General features: G+C 42.7%; 2 protein-coding genes across 5 annotated transcripts; both read right to left on the bottom strand.

The window, feature by feature from the left end:
• Nucleotides 1-505: 505 nt before the first annotated feature.
• On the bottom strand, nt 506-15873 carry u2surp (U2 snRNP-associated SURP domain containing). Of its 4 annotated transcripts, none has more exons than XM_083632176.1 (26): nt 15813-15873; nt 14882-14980; nt 14618-14729; nt 9829-9953; nt 9651-9721; nt 9226-9314; nt 9033-9068; nt 8847-8929; nt 7454-7619; nt 7128-7339; nt 6685-6728; nt 5167-5271; nt 5000-5066; nt 4668-4834; nt 4382-4544; nt 4191-4270; nt 4014-4101; nt 3759-3896; nt 3467-3656; nt 3259-3339; nt 3075-3129; nt 2819-2966; nt 2554-2664; nt 2336-2463; nt 1998-2207; nt 506-969 (listed from the first exon to the last, which is right to left on the bottom strand). In XM_083632176.1, the coding sequence occupies exons 1-26, from the start codon at nt 15855-15857 to the stop codon at nt 831-833; spliced, it is 2952 nt and encodes a 983-aa protein (XP_083488302.1). In that variant the 5' UTR covers nt 15858-15873; the 3' UTR covers nt 506-830. The 4 variants fall into 4 exon arrangements, with proteins under 4 accessions (XP_083488302.1, XP_083488303.1, XP_083488304.1 ...); XM_083632177.1 differs by having other exon boundaries at nt 1998-2183; XM_083632178.1 differs by lacking the exon at nt 9033-9068.
• A 3487-nt stretch (nt 15874-19360) lies between these two features.
• On the bottom strand, nt 19361-23394 carry LOC310772409 (baculoviral IAP repeat-containing protein 5.2-like). Its single transcript, XM_083632213.1, has 4 exons — nt 23230-23394; nt 22840-22949; nt 20587-20704; nt 19361-19631 (listed from the first exon to the last, which is right to left on the bottom strand). The coding sequence occupies exons 1-4, from the start codon at nt 23335-23337 to the stop codon at nt 19539-19541; spliced, it is 429 nt and encodes a 142-aa protein (XP_083488339.1). The 5' UTR covers nt 23338-23394; the 3' UTR covers nt 19361-19538.
• Between the last annotated feature and the right edge of the window lie 692 nt (nt 23395-24086).

Here is a 24086-nt window from a genome sequence, read left to right as displayed (position 1 = left end):
AACTCACCATCTTTGTCTGCTCTGAATCCTCACTGCTCCTCCCTACAGCTGTGCAACAGTCCCTGACACTGGGGGTGACTGTTGCAAAGAGACTCATTCTGAAGGAGTGAAAGTCTCCCCCTCCTCCTTCCTTTCAGTTGTGGCTGATGGACATGGTCAAAGTTGTGCACATGGAGACTCAGGTTCCTGAGGACCAACTCACTTGGGAAGTTTTCCACTATTTGGGACCCGTTTCTGGCTTACTTTGATGTAGTCAGGGGTGACGAGTGACTCGCCCAGCTGACCTCTCATGGACCCCTTGCATGTGATCCCATGCACATCTCTCATAAGGACATGAGTACACTACGCTGCTGGTAGCCGAGTCGTTATTTTGACAATGTATGTTTTTCCTTTTTCCTGTGTATGAGCCTGTTTTTGTTTAAAATATATAAATGTAGCAGTATAATTTCACCAGATAATCTGTTTGGGAAAAAAGGCCACTAGTTTATTAGGAATTCTTTTTTTAATGTGAACTACAAAAACAGAAAATGACAGCATGGTTATAAGACTAGAGTCATCACACTCTGTTCGGGTGTGGTCTACCACATTATTCCATTGGGTGGTGTTGGGGAGTAGGGACACACAAGCAAATTTTTTATACAATATAAAACAGCAACATCCCAATCCATTTGATACACAAATTGGCAACCCGTGCAACAACCACCTCTCTTTTGTCTTTACATGAAAATGTGGGCAGGGATGTTGCACAGCCTACTCAGTCAATCTTTTATACAACAAGGCATGGGGAGGGAGGAGAATAGGCTGGTCTGAAGGTTGGGGGAGAGGATATGTCAGTGTTTGCTCTTCTTTGATTTCTTGTGGGACCGGTGAGGGGATCTAGATTTGGAGCGGGACTTCTTCGCTGATTTCTTGGGCGTCCTGGAGCGTGACCTCCTGGACCGTTTGGGTGTGCGGGGTGATGAGGGAGATCTGGAAGGACAAACATAACTCAATTTACCCGCTGCAATAAGCAAAACAATGAAAACCAGGGTTCATAGTGAAAAGTGTCGGGCTGGGAACTGAGGCCTGGCTCCTAAGAGAAATAGCTTGTAACCACATCTAAAATACATTTGCCTTATTGATTCCCATTTTCCCTACTCTTCTACAGGGAATGCAATTTTTATACACTATTTAGTCGTGTATAAAACAATTGCATTCAATTACTAATTTTTTATTAAATTACGTCTTCTCGTGTGTGTGTGTACGCAACTGCAAGGCTAGTGGTTCCATTTGGGAGAAGTTACCTTGTAGCAGATGTGTAGCAGCAGAGCAAGCATTAAAAATGTTAGAAAATATTGTATAGCCACAGGCATTTTATGGTTTAAGCTCGAATGACTTTTTTTCCGATTATTTTTTGGGCATTTCGCCTTTACTGATTTTTATATAGGGCAGTGGGCAGACAGGAGGGGTGGGGAGAGAGGGGGGATGACATGCGCCAAAGGACCGCAGGTCGGATTCAAACTTGGGTCGGCCACGCAAAGGACCGGGCCTTCGTGGTATGCGTGCTACCAGGTGAGCTACCAGGACGCACAAGCTCTAATGACTTTTAACAGTAATTTGGAGTGGAAGGAAAATAATAAATCAGTAGAAAAGCAATTAGTGACAGACTTGAACCTATCAAAGTACAGCTCCAAAATTGAGTTACACTTCCATAATAAACTACATTAGTGCTCTGCACAAGGAAACTGCTCCCATGCTGCTTAAAACTGAACTGAACATTCAGTGTACAGTTTTGGAAGGGTGTTATATTGGCAATAACAAAACATGATATGAACAGCTAGATTTTTATTTGGTTTAATTTGGGATTGGAGCACATTTTTAATCACTTAACTTGGAAACTTGTATTTCCCAAGTGCTATAAGGGTAATATAATGTGAGACAGGAACTGGTTCAAAATGTCATCCGTTCCCATTCCTTATAAAAGAGGCCTAGGTTTCATATTGGGCAGGTTCTCTTACCTCTTGGAGGACTTTTTGTTGCTGGAGCGGGGGGAGTCTTTATGGGAGGAGCGCAAGGACACGTCTTTAGGGTAGGAGCGGTCGGAGCGGACCGACCTTTCTGACCGCTCGGAGCGCGGCGATGGGGAGCGAGCTCGTCTGCTGCTGCTCCGCGTTGGGCTGGGGGACCCGCTGTGACGCCGTTTCCTATCAACCAGAGGGGGGAAACTTCTGAGATGGGACATTAAATAAATCCCATACATCATAAAGCAAAGGGAACACAGTAAAATGCTTTAGCACTACACCGTTACTGACAATGATAAACCTGCTACACTGCGAGCAACAAAATAGTGTCTCACCTTTCTTTTTTGGTCGGTGTGTCCTCCTTTTCTTTTTCCTTTTTCAGGTCTTTCAGCCGTGCCTCTGTTTTTTCCTTCTCTTTTTTCTCCCTCTCCTTCTCCCTTTCAACTTTCTCCTTTTCTTTTTCCTGCAGTAGAGGAACACAATTAATGACTGTGCTGAATCGTGGATTTGGTGTCATCTGTGGTGAAAGCACAGAGCCCGCCCGGTTTAATACCTTTTGTAATAGTTTGTCCCTGTAGTGTTCCACCTGCTCCTGAATACTCTGGCCAGGCTTCTTGGGCCTTTTCCCAGACTCCAGCTCATCCTGAAACTTCATGACCTTAACCTAAGAAAATACAATGAGGGGGAAACGGTCAAACCAACAAATGGAAAGTATGGAAGATGTGGCTAGGGATTTGAATTTCCTTTGCATTCTAAACAGAACTGTTAGACATTACGACTGGTGTGTGATTTGGGGTTACATGGTAGCAGGACAGTACCTCGATCTCTCTCAACTTGGTGCGTTTCTCCTCATTCATTTCTGAGATCTTAGCCTTGATGTCATCCCTGTCATCTCTGATGGGGTTGGAGTAACTCTGTGGATCTTCCGAGCGGGGGCTCCTGTCATCGTCGTCACTCTCCTCATCCCTTCAGAGGCAGACACAATGTTAGTGGGGAAAAAAGGATGCACCAAGGTGTTTGGAGTGTAATAGAACTGCTTATTATCCTCAAAACACAAGTAAAAACAGCACTCACTTTTGCGTTTCCTCCGGCGGCTCAATCATCATTTCCCATTTTGAGGTGGTCACAGCTGAGGGGGAAACAGATGACAGTTGAGATTAAGCACCACAAACCGCATCAAATGGGGACTAATTTCCCATATGTCAGATCTTCCATGCATTAAAGGTTCATAGTTTGATGCCACCTAAAACCTTCTCACCTTGAGATTCTAGCTCCGCCTCATCCACCGCTTCCCATTTGGAGGGTGCTACCTTGAAGGTTGCATCCTTGGATTGATCCACTTTAAAACCAAGTAAAGGGAAATTGTTTGAGTTTATCCACTATACAAGAGCCACAAAGAACAGGTTGTACAAGGGCATCATTCACAAGCCCTCATACAACATTATGTCAGTCTCAGCACCACTCACAGGGTACTCCATCTATGTCCTCCTCCATGGGCTTGATAGGAACACCATCTAGGTCATCCAGAGGGGCTCCATCGATCGGGGCCCCATCAATGATCCCTGAGTCGATCGGCACCCCGTCCACATCCTCCAGTGGAGCCCCATCGACATACTCCCCAATAGGGGCACCGTCAATGTCCTCTGCTGGTTCAGGCTAGGGCAAAGACAACACACAAAGATGATTATTGCTGGGAATATATGATGTGATAGATTTTGAAAGCACAAAGTCGGAGACGGGGGAATTTAGGTTACTGACCTCCGGTATGATGCTAGGGGTCTCCTTCTCTGCTGAGATGTTAACCAGACCCAGAAAGATGTTCTGCAGCTTGATAAGGAAAGGGTCTGGGTACACCGCCCAGTCCTCCCACGCCCGGAAACACGACATTACCCGTTGCTGCCACAGAGAAGAAAACGAGTCAAGAGATGGCTGAGTCACGTGGATGAGAGACTGATTGCATGGATTATTTTGTGCATTTAGTTTTCTGAGCAGGTATTGGTGGAAATTTGATACCTTAAAGTTCTCAGACTGGAGGTGGCCCTGTATCGATCTGTATGTCGCATTGAGGTCTGAGAAAATCTGGCAGAGCTTGGTCTCAAAACTGTTGAAGACAGGAGAACAATATTGCTTGCATTTCATACAATAAAATGTGGGTATTTAGGTTTGAGTCCAAGCACATAAATAACTTACTATTTTCTGTAGTAAGACGCATTGGAAACTTTGGCAGAAGAGTTGTACAGCACATCAGAAACTAGATATAACCGTGCAATCTGAAAGGACAAAGAGGAAACAACGGATTCAGTTTTACTTGAATGTTATAACTTGACATTCAAGGAAATTCTGTGTTGTTTCCTCAACACAAAGCCAGTGTTGCATCTGACCTTCTTGGGGAGGGGGGTTTTAAGGATGGAGAGGGACTCTGTGATACACTCCACAATCTCCTCGGCAGCATCGGCGCGGCCGAGGCAGAACAACATGGCTTCAGCTATGTCTCCTTTCCTGGGAGTCATGCCCCGAAGCATCTCCTCCAGTTTATCCCGCTCGCTGCCGGCATGAAGGGAGAGAGAGGAGATGTAGGGAAATTAAGCATGTATGATGTCAGAAACAATACATAATTACATGCTTTATGGCTATACTTTAACTGCATCTACTCCCATAACCACTTACTCTTCTTTCAAGCAGCCTCTCTGCCTAGATTCCTCCTCTTCCTCCTCCTCCTCCTCTCCATCGTCATAAGGGCCGTGGAGGTATGGGTTGAGAGGAGGGGGACGCCACATAGAGCCATTTTTAAACATCCTAAAGTCATCTGTTCGCCATTTGGCTGGTGCTTCTCCCTGAGCAAGTAATAAGACATACTTCATAAATGAACAACACACCAAATCCTGCTGGACTACAATGAACCAAAGACCATCAACTTGCACTTCAATTGGTCACATTTGCTATTGTAATACAGCAACAGACAGCTTGCTACAGCGTGTTTGAAGCATCAAAATCACAACCTGTAGTATGGAGTAGAGCTTCCATCGGTAGTATACATGTGCTGGGCTCTGGTTCTCAAATAGAAACCTGGAACAAAAAGATCAAGCATCAAAACTCTGCAAAAAACACTAGATAACCAAAGGAAACAAAGGGTAATTTATTACTTAGGCTTTGTGCATTGACTCACCTGTACATGGGATTGCTGATTTCTCGGTTCATAATCATGGCTTCAAACATTGGGCCCTCACGCACCACAAACTCGATCATTCGGTGGATGAGAGAGAGCAGATTCCTAGAAGAAAGACACAGTTAAAGCAAACGGATTCAGAGTGGCCACATTCTTGACCATATGCAAAGCCTGTCTGCCAACCTGGACTATGCCTCTGGGCCTATGTAGACACAGAAACATGAATATGTGTATGTTGTCTATATGTGTATAAATGCAGCCAAAAATCAATACTTTCCAAATGAGAACTGATCACATTACAGTAAAACATCAATTCAAAAAAAAAATGCTAACGATAGAAATTAAGACTGGAAATTGGATGCAAACGGGAAGATTATCATCGCGTTCATGCCCGCGTACTTTAGGGATACCAGTGCAACTGGTTTTAATGCGGTTGCACTGCATGGACCCTTTCATATACATCTACTTCCTAGAATCAATTTGTACAGAATGGGGAACGGTGAAGCTGAAACATGGGAAAATAGGAGTGGGACATTGCAGAGACACTGTATTAACCTGACAAAGTCTGTCAATACAGTAACTTTCAATACCCAGTCTCACCTCCTAACTAATGTGTGAAGTGAATTAAGAAAGAACCAAAGCAGTATAGGATTGTTGGCGTAAATGGGCTAAATAGTTTATCTATTGGTCATGACTGAATACAGTGCAAATAAGATGACTAGTGTTCCGCATGGAATTTGGTTGGGGAGATATATGGTGCAGGTTGCATATAAGTAGCCTAAAGTGGCCAACAAAACAAAGGATGTCTTTCATTTGACAACACAGATCACATTTACTTGTATTGGAGTCGATCGTACCAATGGCGGGGTAAAATTCTGTATACTTTCCCAATCCATCCCATGATGCTTTTCAGGTCCCTCGCTGCTGCCGACAGTTCAACTTGTGCTGCTCACCAAGGCCAATGTCAAAGGTCGTATGGACTAATAATGGGAAGTTTTTGATTGGTTGGCAGGGGCCAGATTTACTGAGTCCCTGGGGGAGACAGAGGCCAAGGGGGAAGACGGTCTGAAGGAGCAATGGTCAGAAAGCACGACTTGACAGCTAGGGATCTAGAATCAGCAGGCTATGTACAGTATGTGGAAGATAACCATGTCACTGATGTTAAGCTACAAGATGAAAATTAAATGTTGATGTATAGAGTGGTACTGAGACGTAGAAAATGAATGATCCAAGTTTGTAAACAGCACAAAATAAGAACTACGATGAAAGTTTTACTGGATATCTATGTTTATATGAGTGTTTGTTAAGTGTGAAAGAGCTAAGTGCATAACAATCTGATGTCAGTCAGTATTATTCTATGTACTAACATGGAGATATTGTACAGTTGCTTCAACCATTGCTCACCCATACTGACCAGCCCCCTGTAGCATGCATGATCCAAATGATCAAACTTTTAGCTTCATTATGGGATGTTTTTTTCTAAGTTTTTACACCAATTAAAAAAAGAAAAACATGTACCTTTCTGTTGGGATAACCACTTTGACTATGGCTTGCGACAGAGTCTGTATATGAAGTCACATCAGATAATAAACATAGAATATGTGAGTATTGTTAAAAGGCAACAGGTGAAAAATATAAAAAGTGCATTTAAAACTGCAAATGGACAACAACTTTCCTTTACTGCTGTCAGTTTTATAATAGGCCAAACACCCCTGACAGACACTGTATTCATTAACACCTCTCTGTAATGCTAAGTAACAGTTCATTCTACCCACCCTGATAAACAATGCAATACTAGTTTAGTTCAGTCAACATGATAAAAGCAACCACTCACAGAGACTAGGACTAAAACCTTGACCGAATGCTTATGATTGAATATGAAGGCTAACATCTTACCAGGAGCATTTACAAAACACTGGCATAAACCCCTGAGAAAATCCTAGGCTGCCATGGTGAGTTACCTTGTCAAACTCCTCCTTGTTTTTGGGCGGAGGAAGCAGGGCGGCGTTGGGGTTCTTCAGCCTCTCACGGGGCTGGGAGTTGAAGGGCAGGCCAGAGGGGGGTGGGGGAAGTGTGTGCTCCATCATGGAAGGAGGGATGTAGATGGGGTGGGGAGGAATGGGCACACCTTTGCCCCATCCCAGCTTCATCTCAAAGTTCATTATCATCTTTCCTGCAGTCGGCACAGAGACAAAAAAAAACATTTAGAAACATACAACAGCTGGGAGGTCCAGCTTCACCACCATTCTCTCATAAATTTGTTAAATGTTGAGAAATCTAACTGTACCGTTTAGGTTCTTGAGTGCTCGCTCAGCATCCCTCCTGTTCATGAAGGCCACAAAGCCACAGTTCCTCTCCCGAGCCCTCTCCTCGTCCGTCCTCGGCCACATGATCTTCACACTGGCCAGCGGGCCATAGCGGCCAAACTCTTGACACAACATCTCCTCGTTCATCTACAGTACCAACAACAGCAACACGAAGACATGGTTACTTCAGGGTTCATACAGCTTTTTAAGAAAATTCAAGCACTTTCAGGGGACCTAAATCAAAGATTTACAGACTCTCAAAGCCTTTATCATATCTAAATTGTTACTATGCAGATAAGAGCAGATGGTCGCCCTCATGATGCAGAGCAGAATGAAAAAACACCCCCTTTTCATTTCGCCGCACGTCAATCTATCTGCAGTTGCATCCAGTCCATGTCTTTGTGTGAGACGCCAGGAGACAACAAACAAATATGACGACGGGACGGTTTCATTTCAAATATTAAAAGAAGTTTGGTTTACATGATTGATCGTGTAGATGAAACACTAGATCATGGGTTCCCAAACTTTTCCGACCAAGTACCACTACGTACCAAACCAAATTTCCCAGGGACCACTTCCACTGCATATACCAACCGCCCGCCCCCCATAAAATAAAATTTGCTGATTTAACCATGCAATAGCAGCAGAAAGGCTAAATAACAATATAAGGCTACTAGCTGGTTCAAAATGGACGCACACACACACCTGCCAACAGGCTGTGAAAAAGAGGACCCTTTGAAAAAGAAAATCCCTCGCCAAAATTTAGCCTATCTTTGGAGTGTTATTTAGGTACATTTCTGACAAGCTAGCATGACATGGTTGGTAGAAATCGATTCCTTAAGTCTTCTAGTTTCATATGATACCAGAAACTTCACTCTGGCTTTAAAAGTGAGCCTGCTGTAGCCTCTGAAATTAAATGTTCAAAATTCCCAAATATCGCGATATTTCCGAAAATCGGCCCAATCTGGCAACTGCTCAGGGTTAATGTGTATGTAAAACTGTTTGTTTTACTGTCTGTAAAAAAAAAAAAAAAAAGACTGTGTGCGATTCCCATGGCGGACCACCAGGCGGAGCCCCGCGGACCACAGACCACAGTTTGGGAACCAATGCACTAGATTATTTTGAAAATCAAACATTTTACAAGTATATTCAAATTCAAACATTCCTAACCTTGAAAAAATTACAGCTAAAATCAAGCATTTTCCAAACTTCCAAGACTTTGTACGAACCCTGTTACTTAGAAGGTGTACACTGGGATAAGCATCATTGCTATAAAAGATAGCCACCTGAAATCAGGGACAGGAAATTTCTACAATTTTGTTTTTCTAGTGTTTTTCCCCTGACAGCAAATTGTGTTTGGACACACAAGTTTACCTGTGGATTGATGTTTCCAAGATACAAGTTAGTAGTGGATGGGTCTCCAACATCATGGGAACCTGGTGCCGAATCATCCAAAACTGCGGAGACAGAGAAGAGAGGAGACTTTCCTTAATGCTGTCTGATAGGACAACACATTTTCTTAGCAAGATGTTCAAAGCCACCATATTAAGTCACAATTACCACTGGACGGACGGTTTCTTCTTGAAGAACCATCCGCTAAAAGAAGCAGAAAAGCAGAATAAATTTTGTTTCTAGGTAAAACTAACAAAAAGGGGATAGGGGGCAAAGCAAGGCGTGCGGGATAGGGCCCTTTCAGACCCAGTTAGTACATATGTTGATCGTCATGATCATCATTCAGCTTGTAGGCACTTACATGAGCGTCTTCCATCCATGCCAGACAGGGGTTCAAAACGACTAACGCGTCCTTTCATCTTGTGTCTTTCATCCCGTTCCTCTTGTATTCTATAACAGACCGCATATTAGACAATTATATGCAAAAATAATTTGTTCACTGCAGATTATTATTTTAATCTTGATTTAATCAGGGAAAATTGACTGAGCATGCATGCTCATTTCGAGCAACAGATTGCTTCACATTCACACAGTTCCACAAGTTCATACCTGGGAGCTGTCCAGTATAACCACAATCATCATCAGTATATAAATGGGAGCTAGGGCTCTGTCTGTCTGTTTCTCTGTCTGTCCCACTGGGAGTGGGTGGCCTTCCTCTCTCCTCCAAGCTACTGCCAACCCAAATATAAAAGCGGGTAAAGATTTACAGTATGTGCTGATGCTTACTGTTTAAGTTCTTCTTTGAAAAGCTCCAAGTTACTCTTCTTCTTTTCCTTTTCAGTATTTTTCTTCAGGGGCTGAAATACAAGCATGTGGATAGTGTGAAAACAGTGAAATGAAGGGCATGGCATTATTGACTTTAGTAACCAGAAAAGGCTACTTGTAGATAGTTAATGGTACATACATGTCTTTTGTCCAATGCTAAAAACTGGGGAGGGGTTTCCAATGGCAAGAAGCTTTTTGGTTGGGCTTCAAACCGTGACTTGGGCTTGTACAGCTTCCCCTTCTTCTCGTCAGCAGCAGCTTCCTCTGGAAGAAGACAGTTTCCAATTTCAATTAGGGCTGTACCGAATGCCATTTTTTGGGCTCCGGATATTCGGCAGTAGTTAAGGTCGAATATCCGAAGCTTCAGATGGCCGACGGGGTGGGGGATTAGGATTTTTCTTACTGTGGGTTGCGGCCCACTAGTGGGCCATGGAGGTACTGCAGGTGGTCTGCCAACACTTCTGATTTCCGCGGGTAATCAAATGGCTGTAGCAGGGTCATTTTTAGGGATGCACTTATTGCACGATATGGATTTTTTCAACCGATACGATAACCGATAAATATCTGCTTCTCCTGGCCGATAACCAATACGATATTCAGATAATTATAATAAAAAATATATATATATTAAAAAAAAACGTTTTTAACCTGTATTTTATGCACACCTGGGGTAAAAAAAAAAGGCAGATGTAGTGAGCATAGCTCTGACCTAACCAAATCTGACATCACTGTGAACACAAATCAAAGAACACTTCTGAATCAGAAGTGTAATATCGCCGCTGTCGTTCCAGGACCTCGAATTTCCAAAACATTAACTTTTCAGGAAGTAAAAAAAACCTGTTTGCTCTTAAACTACTGAACCAAATGTCGTCCAAGTTGGCACATGTCTTAATTATAGTTAGTTTCCCGCTGAATGTGTCATTACTTTATAAATATCTTACCTGGATAAGCTCAAATGATGTTTATATTATCAGTGCGACTTGGAAGCACTTTCTCACGGCCAGTCAAGCGGGAGAGAGTCGCATACTCATGCACGAGCCCCCAAACTCCAGGCCGCGGGGGCACGCGCAGGAGCAGCAGGATTGCCCCTCGCCTCTCATGGCCGAATGGGGGCTTTGGCATGGGGTGAGAATAGTCTGACATAACGTAACGTTAACGTTACTTTATTCTCGTCAGAAAGCACTCCGATTTGCATGTTAAAACAAGTTTGCAGCCTAGGAATAACTGGAAAACATTTGATTGATATATTAACGTCAGAGGAAGCCAGGATTAGTCAAAACGATATGAGAAATACACAGCGCGTCTGCCGTGTGTCTTTTCCGGGTTTATTGTCCTGCGTGGGGGGTACACACGGAGGTAGGGGGGGGAATTTCGAGGTTTGACTGACAGATTGAGGGCGAATGGCGTTACGAGATTTACTCACAAGCTCGTTTTAATGCTTTTCCATTGGTTGCATTTGTTAAAAACCACACAGAGACATGAAGGGTGACCAATGGCATTGATTCATGACAAAAAATAAAAAAAGTGAAAAAAGGCACATTCGAGGTCCTGGAACGACAGCGACGATATGATTGTTTTAATAAAGTGTATCACTCAATTATAATCAATACAAAGATAAAGGCTTTTATAGAACCGAAAGCCAATGACTGCTTTGTCTGCAGATAAAACAATGACAAATTTAAACTCTTATTGTTATGTTACTGATCTGTTCGAATTTTGCATTGGTGCCAGTTCTCAGTGAATGATAGCCTTTTTACTGAAAAATGCTGCCACCAGATTAAAGAAAAGACACGATGTGATGTTGACTGATGCTTTTTATGTAGCCTAATGTGCGCGACTGCGCCTTTGTTTTCCTTATTATTGGCTGTGTTAGATGGCTCTGTCCAGCAGCTAGCGTTAGCTCAACACCAAAGTCCCTTTGTTATAGTGGGTCTCCAGGCTAGCGCGGTTAGCTTACCGTTAGCGTGTTGTTTTTTTGGAGTTACATACACAATCCCTGGACGTTTCATTTTGGATGCTAACGCTAACACTAACGCTCGCTAACAACAGCTAACGTAAACAACAAACAAATCCGCTGCATCATCGCCAGCTTTGGTTTAACGTAATGCCAGCTTAGACGCCCCTGAGGGAAAACTATTTCAAAGGGGTCCCTTTGACCTCTCAGCTAAATTTAGCTGAAAGAAAATGGGTTCATTGGGTACCCACAAGTCTACGGTTTACAGATAAGGTATAGCATTTTTCACAGCTTAGCATTATTAGCTTGTGGATTGATTTCTTCTGTTGTTGCTCATCACATTTTGTCTAAACAAATGTGTTATGCATACAAATACTTCTGATGAGTAAGGGGGGAGAAAATCTTGACAATCTGCTTTTGAGTATTTTGCCAAAATGTTTCTGTATGTGGATGGATTATTAGTTTCCCTTATATGCCCAAGTTCACATGCTCTGTTAATGAAAAAAAATATATATATAATATAAAAAACATACTGCAAAACTGACTGCAGCGTGGGGTATACACATTGACATTGGCAACTATTTTGAGAAAATTTCAACATTTCTTGGCCTTTGGTTGCCATGCCATCAGTGGGCAACCACTGGCACAGGTGACTACAAACGGCAACCATATTTTCAGCTTCATCAACCAAAAGCTGATGCCTTAAAAGTTAGTGTTGAACCCTGATATGAAGAACATGATAATCATCATCTGTGTTCACTGGACATGTTACACCACACAGTGGCAGCTTTCATTGACTCACACTGCATTGTGCATGTGTGGAGGTACACATGTAAAAAAGTTAACAATGTTTCTCTTATCATCAAACAGAAATGTATGTATTATTGATCATGTATGCTAAATAATTTGACAGTCTATGGTTAAAGGATAACTTATGTTGTTTTTCAACCTGGACCCTATTTTCCACATGTGTCTAATAAACTCATCATGACACATTTTTTTCAAATTGGTCGAGTACTCACCGAGATAGCCTTGTTTACAGCTGGAGCAATGTGCTCAAACAACTACACAGTGTAACCCAGTCAAAGAATTGCACGCTGCATCTGAATACACGTTCGCTAATAAAACTGCCTGTTTTGTCGGCTGGGAGGCTCAAACTGTCAATAGTGTCTGGCAACATGGAAATGACCCTATATATATTTAGCTGATTGATGGATAGTTTCCCATTCTGTCCCTCTGTTTTGGCCAATTCTTCCAGTTCATGGAAGAATTGTCTCCAGTAGGGATGCCACGGTGTTAACATTTTCACACTGAATAATAAGCACGTGACCTCACCGGTATTACCGGTTACACCGGGAATGTTAGTTCCTACTAGTGCATGTTGTTCCCGGGAACAATAACAGTGAGACACCAGTCGGGTATCCATAGCAGCTAGACTAGAGCGAACGTTACGTATGTTGATAATACAAGTTTTAAAGTAAGCAAGAGTCTATGCTTTAACCGTCCATTCTGTAGGTTCATAGAGACAAGATGCACGCTGCTGCTGTTTAAAGTACTAACGTTAGCATGGACGCTCACAGTCATATACAACACTGGCTGCATCACAACTCATGGCTACATCTGACTCGAGACAACTTTTCAGACGCCCATGGAGACAATCTTTCTCAAAATAAACTAACGTTAGCGACACACCTGGAGACTTTTTCTGACATGGGATTAACAATACCAGCAAGCAGCAGTAAGCAGGCAATGACTGAATGCTGGTAAGTCCTCCCTCCCGTTAGCATTGATGCTAAGTTAGCATCGACTTTTCGCTATGGAAAAAAAGGCACATTTCCAGAGATGGCCCGCAGTGACAACAGTATGCACACGCATGCAGGCTTAGCTAAGGGTCTTACCTACATGTGTATGAGGAGTGCATCATTTGTGTTCATAAGATGTATAGCGTTAACTAACGTTAGTTGCTGGTCTAACCATAACAGCGGAGCCACACTGCAGCCGAGAGGGAGCGCTTGTAATTTACACCGGCGCACGCTGAAACTGCGGAGTTTTCCTTTCAATTCTTCCTCCATAAAAACAAAAGGTGTTACCGTGGGCACGTTATGTAATCGGTGTATCCCCCAACACCGTGTAACACCGGTAACAACTAAAATCTCCAGCACAGCGCTGTTGATGAGAGAGGGGAAATCCTTCACTGTCTTGCTGGTTGCCCCTCTGTCTGCTCGCATGGAGACGACTCTATACATGAATATTATTCTCCGGGGCATACGAGCAGGCGAGGAGAGGAGGGAAAGAGATCAGAGGGGCAACCAGCAAGACAGCGAAGCTTGCGCTGTGTCACCACGGAGGATTTCCCCTCTCTCATCAGAGTGAGATAGCCTAGTTTGTGTGTTTGTTAGTAAAATAAATAAATAAATAAATAAATGTTCGTCTGTTGAGTTTAGTGGCCAGGGACAGGTTAGGGATAGTCATGGGTCGAATGTGTTGTCTTCCGGGTGCAAAAGCTACACAATATTCAAATATTCCAGAATTGCATGTTGTGTTAAGAATAAATATTATTTCTATCTACCACTTTTAGGCCTGATTTGGTTGTTTAAAAAAAAGGTATGCCGCCCCAAAGCATGCTGGGGAAATATGCAAACACTGCTGGTGTTTGGTAGAAAGGAGGATAGGGAACAGGAGAAGGCAGCAGGAGGAGCAGGTCCATTCACAGCGCTAGCTGGCTGTGAATGAAACCACACATGTGCGAGAAAGAACTGCACAGACTCTGAAATTTGCACATCCCACAACAGTTCATCCTATCCAAATGTGGAGTGGGCGGATTCGAAAGCCTCAAAACTGCCCACGCTTTTTTGAAAAACTGACATGACCCTCAGCTGAGTGATTCCTCAGATTTTTTGCGGTTGAGTATCTCTTTAATAATGAATCTATTCTAATTGGGGAAAACATGACCCAAGTATTTGAACTTCTTTACCTTTTGTTGCATTAGCAATACCACCACGGACAAAGGCCTTGACCTTGCCCTCCCCTCCCTCAAAGGCAGCAAGGAACTCCTCATAAATCTCTGCTGCTGCCCGCTCATCCTCCTGAAAAAAAACAGTATCGAAGTTGAAAAATATGTTTTTGTCTGTTTTTTTCAAATAAATGAAGTAGCATGTAATAATTACTAGCTACCACCAGATGATATAGAATGATTCTCTGAGTATCTAAATAAATAGGTCCCAGTAACGTTACTTACTTTTTTCTTAATTTCATCTTGTTCCTTTTTGCTCAGGGTTCTCTTTGCAACTGCCATTTTACCAATGCTGAAAGACTTCAGTTTGCTCTCAAGCAGCGCCTGCAGATGTAAACAAATCATGGTTGGACTACAACAGTTCTTCAGACAGCTAACGTTAAAGCATCTAACGCTATGAATGTGTGACAAGAACACAATCACTCAGATTCCCACTAACACAATAAGTGTTTTTGCTTTTTAACTATAACGTTACCTATTACCGTGACAGCTCACATGCTGACAGGCACTCTAGTCGGGCGTGTTGATAACGTAACCAGTGACGTTAAACGTAACACCAGACAATGTTAACCTGTAACGTTAAACTGGGTCATGCCCCACTCATAGTTAATTTAGCCACAGTTGAGTTGCACAACCTCTGCCCAATCGCACCGTGCAATTACAGCTAATTCCATGTTGTAGCTAGAAACAATCGAGCGAAATTAGTAAGAGGCCTAGCTAACCGCTGTTTGTTTGCTGCAGCGCTCTCGGTTGAAAAGCAATGGGCGGCGAATGACTGTTGCGGACAACTTACCCGCGTTAACGCTGAGATATCAAAGTTACACAAAACCAAACAAATATTAACCAAACGGCGTTCTTCAGAGTATCTGTCTATAGCGTTAGAAGTTTTAGCTTGCTAGTTAAAAGACTGAAACGTAAAGCCTGGGCCTGGCCTTGCTTGTTGTGGTTGCTACATCGTTAGCTCAGCTTAGCTCGTGTGTGGCAGGCTGGCCAGTCAAAGGTTAGCGCGTCTGCCAACTTTAGCCAGCTAACAACGTTGCGTACTACAAGCTACAAATGCGTAAATAGTCGCGGTTGTTGGGGCCCACTAATAACAACATTGAATTTATTTCAGTAGATGATGTCTAGGTAACTACAATGCAAAAAATAAATTCACCTTAGCGCTAGCTTTTTGAGAGCCAGCAGACGTTCGGTCCGCCATCTTTTGTTGCACTGGAATACAATCGATCACCGATTACAAGATAACGACGATTGTGATTATCTAGGCAAATAGTCAAACACGAATTCATCGATGGTCAAACTTGATTAACGCTAGCGCTACTCTTTTTTTTTTTAGGTCCGTGGCGCCACCAAACTAAAAATACTTTTCTTTTTTTAATCTCTGGCGCCACTAAATGCAAATGTGTAATGGAATTGTTTTAACTCAGTTATTACTTTAGGGGGCAAAATGAGAACCCGCTGCGACCACCAGCCAGCCAAGTCACCCTTTTGAACAGTCGGTCTGTGTGGGAACGCCCACAAAATGTTATATCACAATGGGCTGACTCACCAAAGGACGGTGCTGCGGCTCTACACTACAGGATTGGGGATTCTAGAGCAGAACACAAGACGTCTGTTCAGATGTGCGTTTACTGCGGGGGTTAAATCCCTGATCTGTCTGCCTGGGCTGGGCTAGCAGCTAAATGCTATTTTATTTTCAATTTTTTAGAACAATGTACAGACAAACGAACACGCTCAGACACATGAAAAGAAAAGAAAAAAACGTAGGCTACATATATTGACATTCAATAGTAGGCCTATATGATTACCAGCCGCATAGGTGCTTATGTGCTCGTGAGAGATATAGTTCCTGGGATCCCATGCAAGGGGTCCATGAGAAACCAACCAGATGAGTCACCCGTCACCCCTAACCTCATCAAGGTAGGTTAGAAATGGGTCCCATTGTTTTGTCCTGTTCTGTCTGTGTTAATTTGGAGAACGGAGTGCTCTGAAAAACCAATAAAAACATTTGAATAAAAGAAATGGGTCCCAAATGGTTGAAAACTTTTAAAGTGAATTGGTCCTCAGGAACCTAAGTCTCTCCATCCTTATAACAGAGGTCACCATCACTGGCTGCAAAACACGTGCCTGTTGCTAAATACAAAAAAAACTGTATGCATGATGTTCAGCAAACGACCAGTTGGCATAACAAGGTCCAATGTGTTTCTGGGGGGGGAGGAATTGGAACTGGTCTCCCATTTCAAGTACCTCTGAGTCATTTTGGACTCGAACCTCTCCTTCAAGAAACACATCAAAAAATGAAAAGCACAATTAATTTTAATTTAGCCAATTTTAGACAAATCCGGCCTTTCTTAACAGTTGATGCAGCTAAAACATATCTCCACTGCATGATTTTCTCTCACATTGAATACTGCTTTACAAACTGGTCGTTTGCAGGTGCCACTGTCATAAAACTTATTGAACAGCTTTATCACAGAGCCATCAAGGCGTTTGCTAGAAAACCTTTGTCATACCACCACTGTAACATTCTGGAACAGCATCTCTTCCTGAGCTTTGAGAATCTCAAGGTCTTGAAGAGTGCCTGTTTTTTCTACAAGTGCCTATATGGACTAGCTCCCCCTCCTTTAGAGGAATTCATCCATAAAAATAGAAGCATTGGACTTGGCACCAGGTCAGAAACCAGAGGAGACTGCAAGGTCAATCGTAGACAGACCACGTTTGGCCAGAATGTGCTGTCAATAAAAGGCAGCCAAATATGGAACAGTCTCCCCGTCTCCATAAGGGACAGCCCCACCCTTGCCACTTTCAAAAGCAGTCTCAAAAAATGGCTGAAAACAAACCAGTCATGTACTCACAGGTAGTATGTTTTCCTTCTTTTTCTTTTAGTGTATTATGTAATTTTAATTTGATATGAGTAATTGCTGCCATGTATTTGAGAGTGTATTGTTGCTACTTATGTTTTACTTAGTTTTAGAGTGTACTGCTGCTACCACCTATGTTTTACATTTTATGTTTATTGTGTTTTATGTTTTATGGGGACAACGGATGGAAATTAGCCTCGTGCTAAATCTGGCAATTTTTACACTTTTACTATGTTCCAGGTTTTAGTATCTGTTCTATGGTTTGTGTTCATTAATTTTGCACTGTCCCGTCCAAATAAACAAAAGGTCATGTCCGTCAACCACAGTTGGAAAGGTGAAGAGGACTTCCATTCCTTCAGAATGGGTTTTTTGGCAACAGTTGTCCCCTGCGTCAGACTGTTGCACAGCTGTAGGGAAGTTATAAACTCCGACAGTTGAACAGGGATGACAACAGCCTCCATCTGAACAGCAACAGCCGCTTCTGGCAGGGAGAGGCGTCTTTTTCTTTTCTTTTAGTGGCGCATAGATTTACACACAAACCAAATTTACGCAGGCGTGGTGGGAGTATAAGTAGGATGGGAGCAGACTCCGAGTTGCAATGAGTAGACACTTTAGAATAGAAACCGTTTAAATGGGGGGGGGGGGGGGGGGGGGGGTAAAATGCAGTACATGCATACCTCTTGTAAATCACATATGGATCTGCAATCCACTCATTCCTGTTACCACTTAGAGAAAAAAAATGCTATTTATCACATTTCTTCATGATTAACATTCACTGCCAGACGTTTTTTTTTTTACTGTAGTTAGCTTCTGCCAGAGGGTTTTTTTGAGGATTCTGGCTCATCTTTCAAGACCCGAGGATTCTTTTCTGCTAAGATTTTGTGAACACACAATATCTCAAAAGAACTAATAGAATGTGTGCTTTCTCTGTCTAAAAGAGTTAGTTTGTAGAGTTAGTAGTTATGTAAGCATTAGCAGTTGAATACAGCATGGTTTCAGCGTCAGAAAAATGATTCAGAGATAAACGGCTTTTTGTGAAATTCGATAGAACAGTCACTTTAACCATTCATTTTTGGCATCAGTAAGACTTCAGACATTTAAACAATAGTTTTGAACAGTAATTTCCTCCATAACAGCAGGAAACCCCCCTCTGCTTCCAACTCCTCCCTCCGTGTGTGTTCTCCTCCTGCCTCCCTGGCTCTCCAGCGGGCGTGTCACAACGAAGTTGCTGCTGCGCCTGTTTGCGCGGCCGCTGTTTGAGGAAGTCTGGGTGGACTCGCTCGTTTCGTGGAGTTTTGGTTGAGAGCTTTGATGAAGGTTTTGCGATTCTGGTCATATTTATGCTGCGTGTTTCAAAGTGTGCATCCAATCTATTCTTGGAACCCCCCACCGTTGCCACCGCTGTGCATCAGCGCGAAAGTGAAAGCGTTTTCGCCATCAATTTTACAGTATGAGAACGGCTTCCTCGCTTTTCCCTCCAGTTTTGGGTCGCCTCTTTCTACTGTGGAGAGACATGTCGCCACTCAGTGGGTCGGTAAAATAGATTATACACATTCAATACCTCCAATTCTGGTGTAGGAGACGTAAAAGGGTTAGATCAACGTCCCACCGTCAAAAAAAATAAATCGCAGTGAACGTGTTAAAAACAACAAATGTATCACCATCCCGCTATTGTTTCATGGTCATATTTTAAATTATTAGGTGGATCATCTATTTCTATTGTGTGCGTGCGTATAGGTTTCCAGCACCAGTTAGAACCAAATACCGGTACACCACTAGCTATTTGATAGCCTACATATTAAGAACTCAACTTTACAAGCAAAAATATACAATACACAACAAGTGAAAGTAAAGGTTTAATGAGAAGACTTTTCCCAACATTACAATCCCTAAATATTGAAAGGTAGAGATAATAAACAGAACATATAAAAGAACAAGGAAATGAGAAACGGTCACTCACAACTCACCCCTTTCCCCCACCCCACCCTCCAATCTATCATTGATCCGTCTTGTCTCTCACATCAGTCTTCAGCTTCAGCTGTCTTGATGAGCTCTGCTCTCCTCCGTCTGGCCGCATCCTCAAATTTGGTGATTGCTTCATCGCAGCGCTTCTTCTGCAAGTGGATGAAAATATATTTGAATCAGATACGTTGTCAGTGACTCTTGTTCTCACAGACGGTTACAAATTGCAATTTTTAGAAGTCTGTTTTGCTGTTGGCAGTCATGTTCTTGAATGTTATTTGAGTTACTTTGACATTTCAAAGCAGGGTAAACACTGCTATAAACAATAACATTAATGAGGACCCTGGCACTGGAACACCTAAATGGAATGGACCAATCATTAATCTTATTGGTTAGACCTGGGTTTACCCTGCTTTGACATGTCAAAATGGCTGCTGTGAAAAGGGTCTATTGATTATATGGTGTATACAGGGTTGCCACTCTTTTGCAATGATATATTTCAAGCACTTTTCAGGGACAAATTATTTCAAAATTAAGGGCCAATAATTCACACAGACATGTGTTCACATATACAAGTCTCGTAAGTCCTCGAATGCAAAATTGTTTCCAGCCATGCATCAGAATGAATTCTACTTAACATAATTTATGCTGCCTTCAAATGGGGTTGTATTTACCATGTTTAAATACAACATATACAACATACCCCCCCCCCCCCCCCCATGTGGTATTCACTGTCTTGGTAAAGTGGCAAATCTTCTGAAAGCCCCAAGTGCACGATGTTGTGTTCACAACTTCCATTTGAAGGCAGCAATAAACTCAAAGCAATCTTGACCAATATGACAGTGCAACACAGAGAGTGATGCTGTAGATAGGAAGAAAGTCAAGCTTGCCCTCGCAATTTTGAGATGACGGAGCACACCAGGCTCAAACTCAGAGATTCCGGTAGGCTAAATTCAAACACTTTAAAGGACCTCTTTATAAATCCAAGCACTTTCAAGTACTCATTTATTGTTTAAATTCAAGCACTTTCAAGACCTGTGGCAACCCTGTATAATGTAAGCCAGTGATCACAAATAAATATTTAGTGGTGTCCTCAGAAGCACGTACGATGATAAACTTCTGTCTCTCCTTCTGCAGTCTGAGGAACTCCTCCACGGTCAGCTCCTCCACGCTCTTCTTCAGGGCCATGAAGTGACAGGATGAGGAGTGTGAGTTGTGCTCCTTTCTGGCAAAAAAGAGAAAGAGGTGAGGAGCCACACTTTGACTGTGCTGTAGATAGACGGTTTTAACAGGAGCCACACTTTGACTGTGCTGTAGACAGACGGTTTTAACTTAACATAAACATTCTAAATTGCCCCTAGCTTACTTCCTGTTGCAGTGTTTGCTAATACAATAGCTGACAGGAAATAAGCTAGGTTTCAAATTAAGCAATAAGCCCCATGGTTTACAGTGATTTTACAACACCTCTTAGCTGTTGTAAAATCACTGTAAACATAGCCCCATAATATTCCGCTGTTCTCCGTATACACTCTCCAACTACCGTCACACAGCTTTCCTTGAGTCAATTGGGGGGCTCGGCCGTTCAAAACGCTCTCCTACCCGTCCCCGACGTCCGATTGCAGATCCAAAGATATAATAATCCTCCCACGGAAGGCAGTAGTTTAGGCGGGGGGTTAAAATGATACTCATAAAATGATAATCATGGAAGTTGGAAACCCTCATTACGGTTTTGCTTCCACCTGTGTTTACACTGCCTTTTCGACACAAAATGGCACCCGTGAAAAGGGTCTATCGAAAAAACTAATGAACTGGCTTCAGGTAGCAAACAGAGGATGCAACTAGCCTATTTCTTTGTATTTATCAGTGGCTCTCCCACATGGGAACTTGAACATCTAGTTATCATAAATGGATCTGCTTTTCATAAGAATGATTTGGGTGCTCTTTATAGGCTTGTTATGATATTGCCCAAGATGAATACTGTGCATCGCTCACATTTAACTCTTCAGCATTTACATATCTCCATACTATATTCTGTTAATATTGCATTCATACATAAAATTGCATATGTAATGAGTTGAGCCTTCCCCTCTAATCATCCCCGTTCAGAACAGGTGGACACCTGTCTAATTGGGCTACTGCTCTTACACCCCATTTACACCTGGTTTTTAAATGTGACCTGTATCCAGATAAGTTATATGGATGTTATCTGGATATGGAAAAATGCATGCTAATGCAAGGTGTAAATGCACCGTGATCAGGATGTGATCAGATCTGCCAGATCACATCTGGAGGTAGTCTGGCTCACATTGTGTTCAGATCTCTCACCCCATTTACACCTGGTTTTTAAATGCGACCATTATCCAGATAACTTATCTGGATACAGGTCGCATTTAAAAACCAGGTGTAAATGGGGTGTTAGTCTGGCAGCTCATTTAAAAGGCAGCCTTGCACAGCTAATGGTAGGCTTGCCTCACTCTTTCCTTACACTGCTGTGATTGAGACAGAGTAATGCCAGCATAAGGTGTGTCCCTAGGTTACCTGTTTTATTGTAAAGGTTATCAGTACACATGTTCCCCTGACATTCTTTGCAGGCATGCATGGCAGTAGGACTGGAGCTAGCTGGATGGAGCATTAGCTCTTCTCCATACCATTGTACAGCACATGATTTGGTTGGTCACCGTAGCTCGTAGGCTCCAAGGGACGAGGAGCATGACGATGGGGGTTTTCCGGTGGCTTTCCACATGGCCCAGTTTGGCCCTAGTACTGCTGTATTTGCTGAAGGTAAGGCAGTATGGCTGCCTGTAGTCTTTCGTTAACAATTTTTTGAACAATTACTTTTCTCTTATTTTGGCAATAGCTCTTCTCCGGGCCCTTGTGCAGCACGACATGGTTCGGTTGGTCTCCGTAGCTCGTAGGCTCCAAGGAATGAGGGGCCCTGACAATTGGGTGGCCTTCTGCATGGCCTAGTGTGGCCTAGCTCTGCTGTATTTCGTGGAAGGAGGAGCTCTGTTGCCACTGCTGTTTTTGTTAGTTTTCTTTAATTTGGTTACTTTATTTTGCTTCTTTGATTTAGAACATTTTCTGTAGGCTATACATTAGGCTTACTTAGCCCACCTTACAACTACAACTTAACCCATGCAATACAGTCTATGGTTGACATCCAATTTCATTGTTTTATTTTATATTCTATTTGTGTTTTCCCCACTGGATCCTTTCATCTGATCTAATATTTTTCACTACCATTAACGTTACAGGCTCCAGAGAAAGAAAATTGAGAATTGGACTAGTAAGGTTAATTTGTAATGTTAGATGAGATGTGCTAACGTTACTGTAGCCTAGTGAACAATGTAATGGTCTTACTCTGGGTCATCCTCCGGCTCCCAGCCCTCCAGCTCTTTCTGGCAAAAGAAACACTGGGCGGTGTCAGGGCTGTTTTCTGAAGGCGTGTGGATGAATCCAGCTTTGGCCATCTGCAGTGAAACGACACATAACCAGACAAAATCAAACTTCCAAACAGCTTTCAAAACTTTAGCTAACGTAACTTACAGCAAAACTACTGCGGGGAGTTCTGTTGATGATTCTGCTGTAAAGTTTTTCGACTACATGCGATTTGTTTTTCTCAACTGAACCATTGACTGTATAGCGAACACTGACACACAGTGAACACTGACTTGGTTTGTTGTTTGTTGCAGTAAGCATAACGTTAGCTAAGCTAGCATTAGCTAACCTGAAACGTTGGACATTACTCACGTTCTCCGGGGTACAACAACAGTCTTCCTCGAATGGCCATGCCGCGAACGTTTTCAGTCGGTTTTCGAAAAAGTACATTTTGGTTTCCTCGTCATTGAATGGGTCCATGGTATTTTAACTTTTAAATGCGTGTAAATAGACTAAATGGCAGTATGGCAGCTAGGAGCGATTTGAAATTTCGGCGGATGCTGGGCGGATGTTCACGGTTCACCTCGACTGTTCTGATTGGCTAACGAAACCCTTCCTTTCCGTTTCTTCTCTTTCCGGGTTCATGGGTAATGTAGTTCTTAGCGGCTATTGGTCCAAAACGAGAGGTGCGGGACTTCGCATCTGTTTTGACCATGGTTTTGACTGGTTTTGACACGATCCGAGCATCTGACACCTACTGACACCTCGCAGTAAAAAGCGTGTTTACATGCGAGCTACATCCGCTGTGTTGTCGTGTTGTTGCTATGGAAGGACGCTATAGGTGCTGTTGCTATGGTACTAATTATCTCACTGCTATCTCACTGCCCGCCAGTGCAGTGGGTGGAAGCATGAGCAATTCACTCACATTTAACTCAATCCATGTAAATGCAAGATCAGCTAATTGGCTATTTTGCCAGTTATTGACTGTTAAATCCAGCAGGTGGTGGCATTTCTCTCTCTCTCTCTCTCTATCTCTCTCTCATGTCTAACTCGTCTCCTCAATTGCATCATTCTCTCATTCTGACAAGCCTCAGCCTATGGCGATGTGATAAACCAATTTTAAATGGGCCTGCAGCCTAGTATGGGTCAAATTTGCATTCCTGCTGAAAGGTGGTCCTCTATCACTTAACATCTGATCAACAACTTTTCCACATGTCAACAGTCAGTTT

The sequence above is a fragment of the Poromitra crassiceps genome (genome assembly GCF_964638095.1).
Source record: "Poromitra crassiceps genome assembly, chromosome: 2".
In the NCBI taxonomy this organism is placed as follows: domain Eukaryota; kingdom Metazoa; phylum Chordata; class Actinopteri; order Beryciformes; family Melamphaidae; genus Poromitra; species Poromitra crassiceps.
This window is presented reverse-complemented; position numbering and strand designations above follow the sequence as displayed.

What these genes read in the sequence shown, in the direction of transcription:
- u2surp (XM_083632176.1), bottom strand. Translation starts at nt 15,857, where the DNA reads ATGGCGGACCGAACGTCTGCTGGCTCTCAAAAAGCTAGCGCTAAG. An exon ending in GCGTCTTACTACAGAAAATA is followed by an intron (nt 4,102 to 4,190) that starts GTAAGTTATTTA and finishes TGTCTTCAACAG; the next exon opens with TTTTGAGACCAAGCTCTGCC. An exon ending in CCAAGTTGAGAGAGATCGAG is followed by an intron (nt 2,665 to 2,818) that starts GTACTGTCCTGC and finishes GTATTTTCTTAG; the next exon opens with GTTAAGGTCATGAAGTTTCA.
- LOC310772409 (XM_083632213.1), bottom strand. Translation starts at nt 23,337, where the DNA reads ATGGACCCATTCAATGACGAGGAAACCAAAATGTACTTTTTCGAAAAC. An exon ending in GAGCCGGAGGATGACCCAGA is followed by an intron (nt 20,705 to 22,839) that starts GTAAGACCATTA and finishes CTTTTTTGCCAG; the next exon opens with AAAGGAGCACAACTCACACT. An exon ending in AGAGACAGAAGTTTATCATC is followed by an intron (nt 19,632 to 20,586) that starts GTACGTGCTTCT and finishes ATCCACTTGCAG; the next exon opens with AAGAAGCGCTGCGATGAAGC.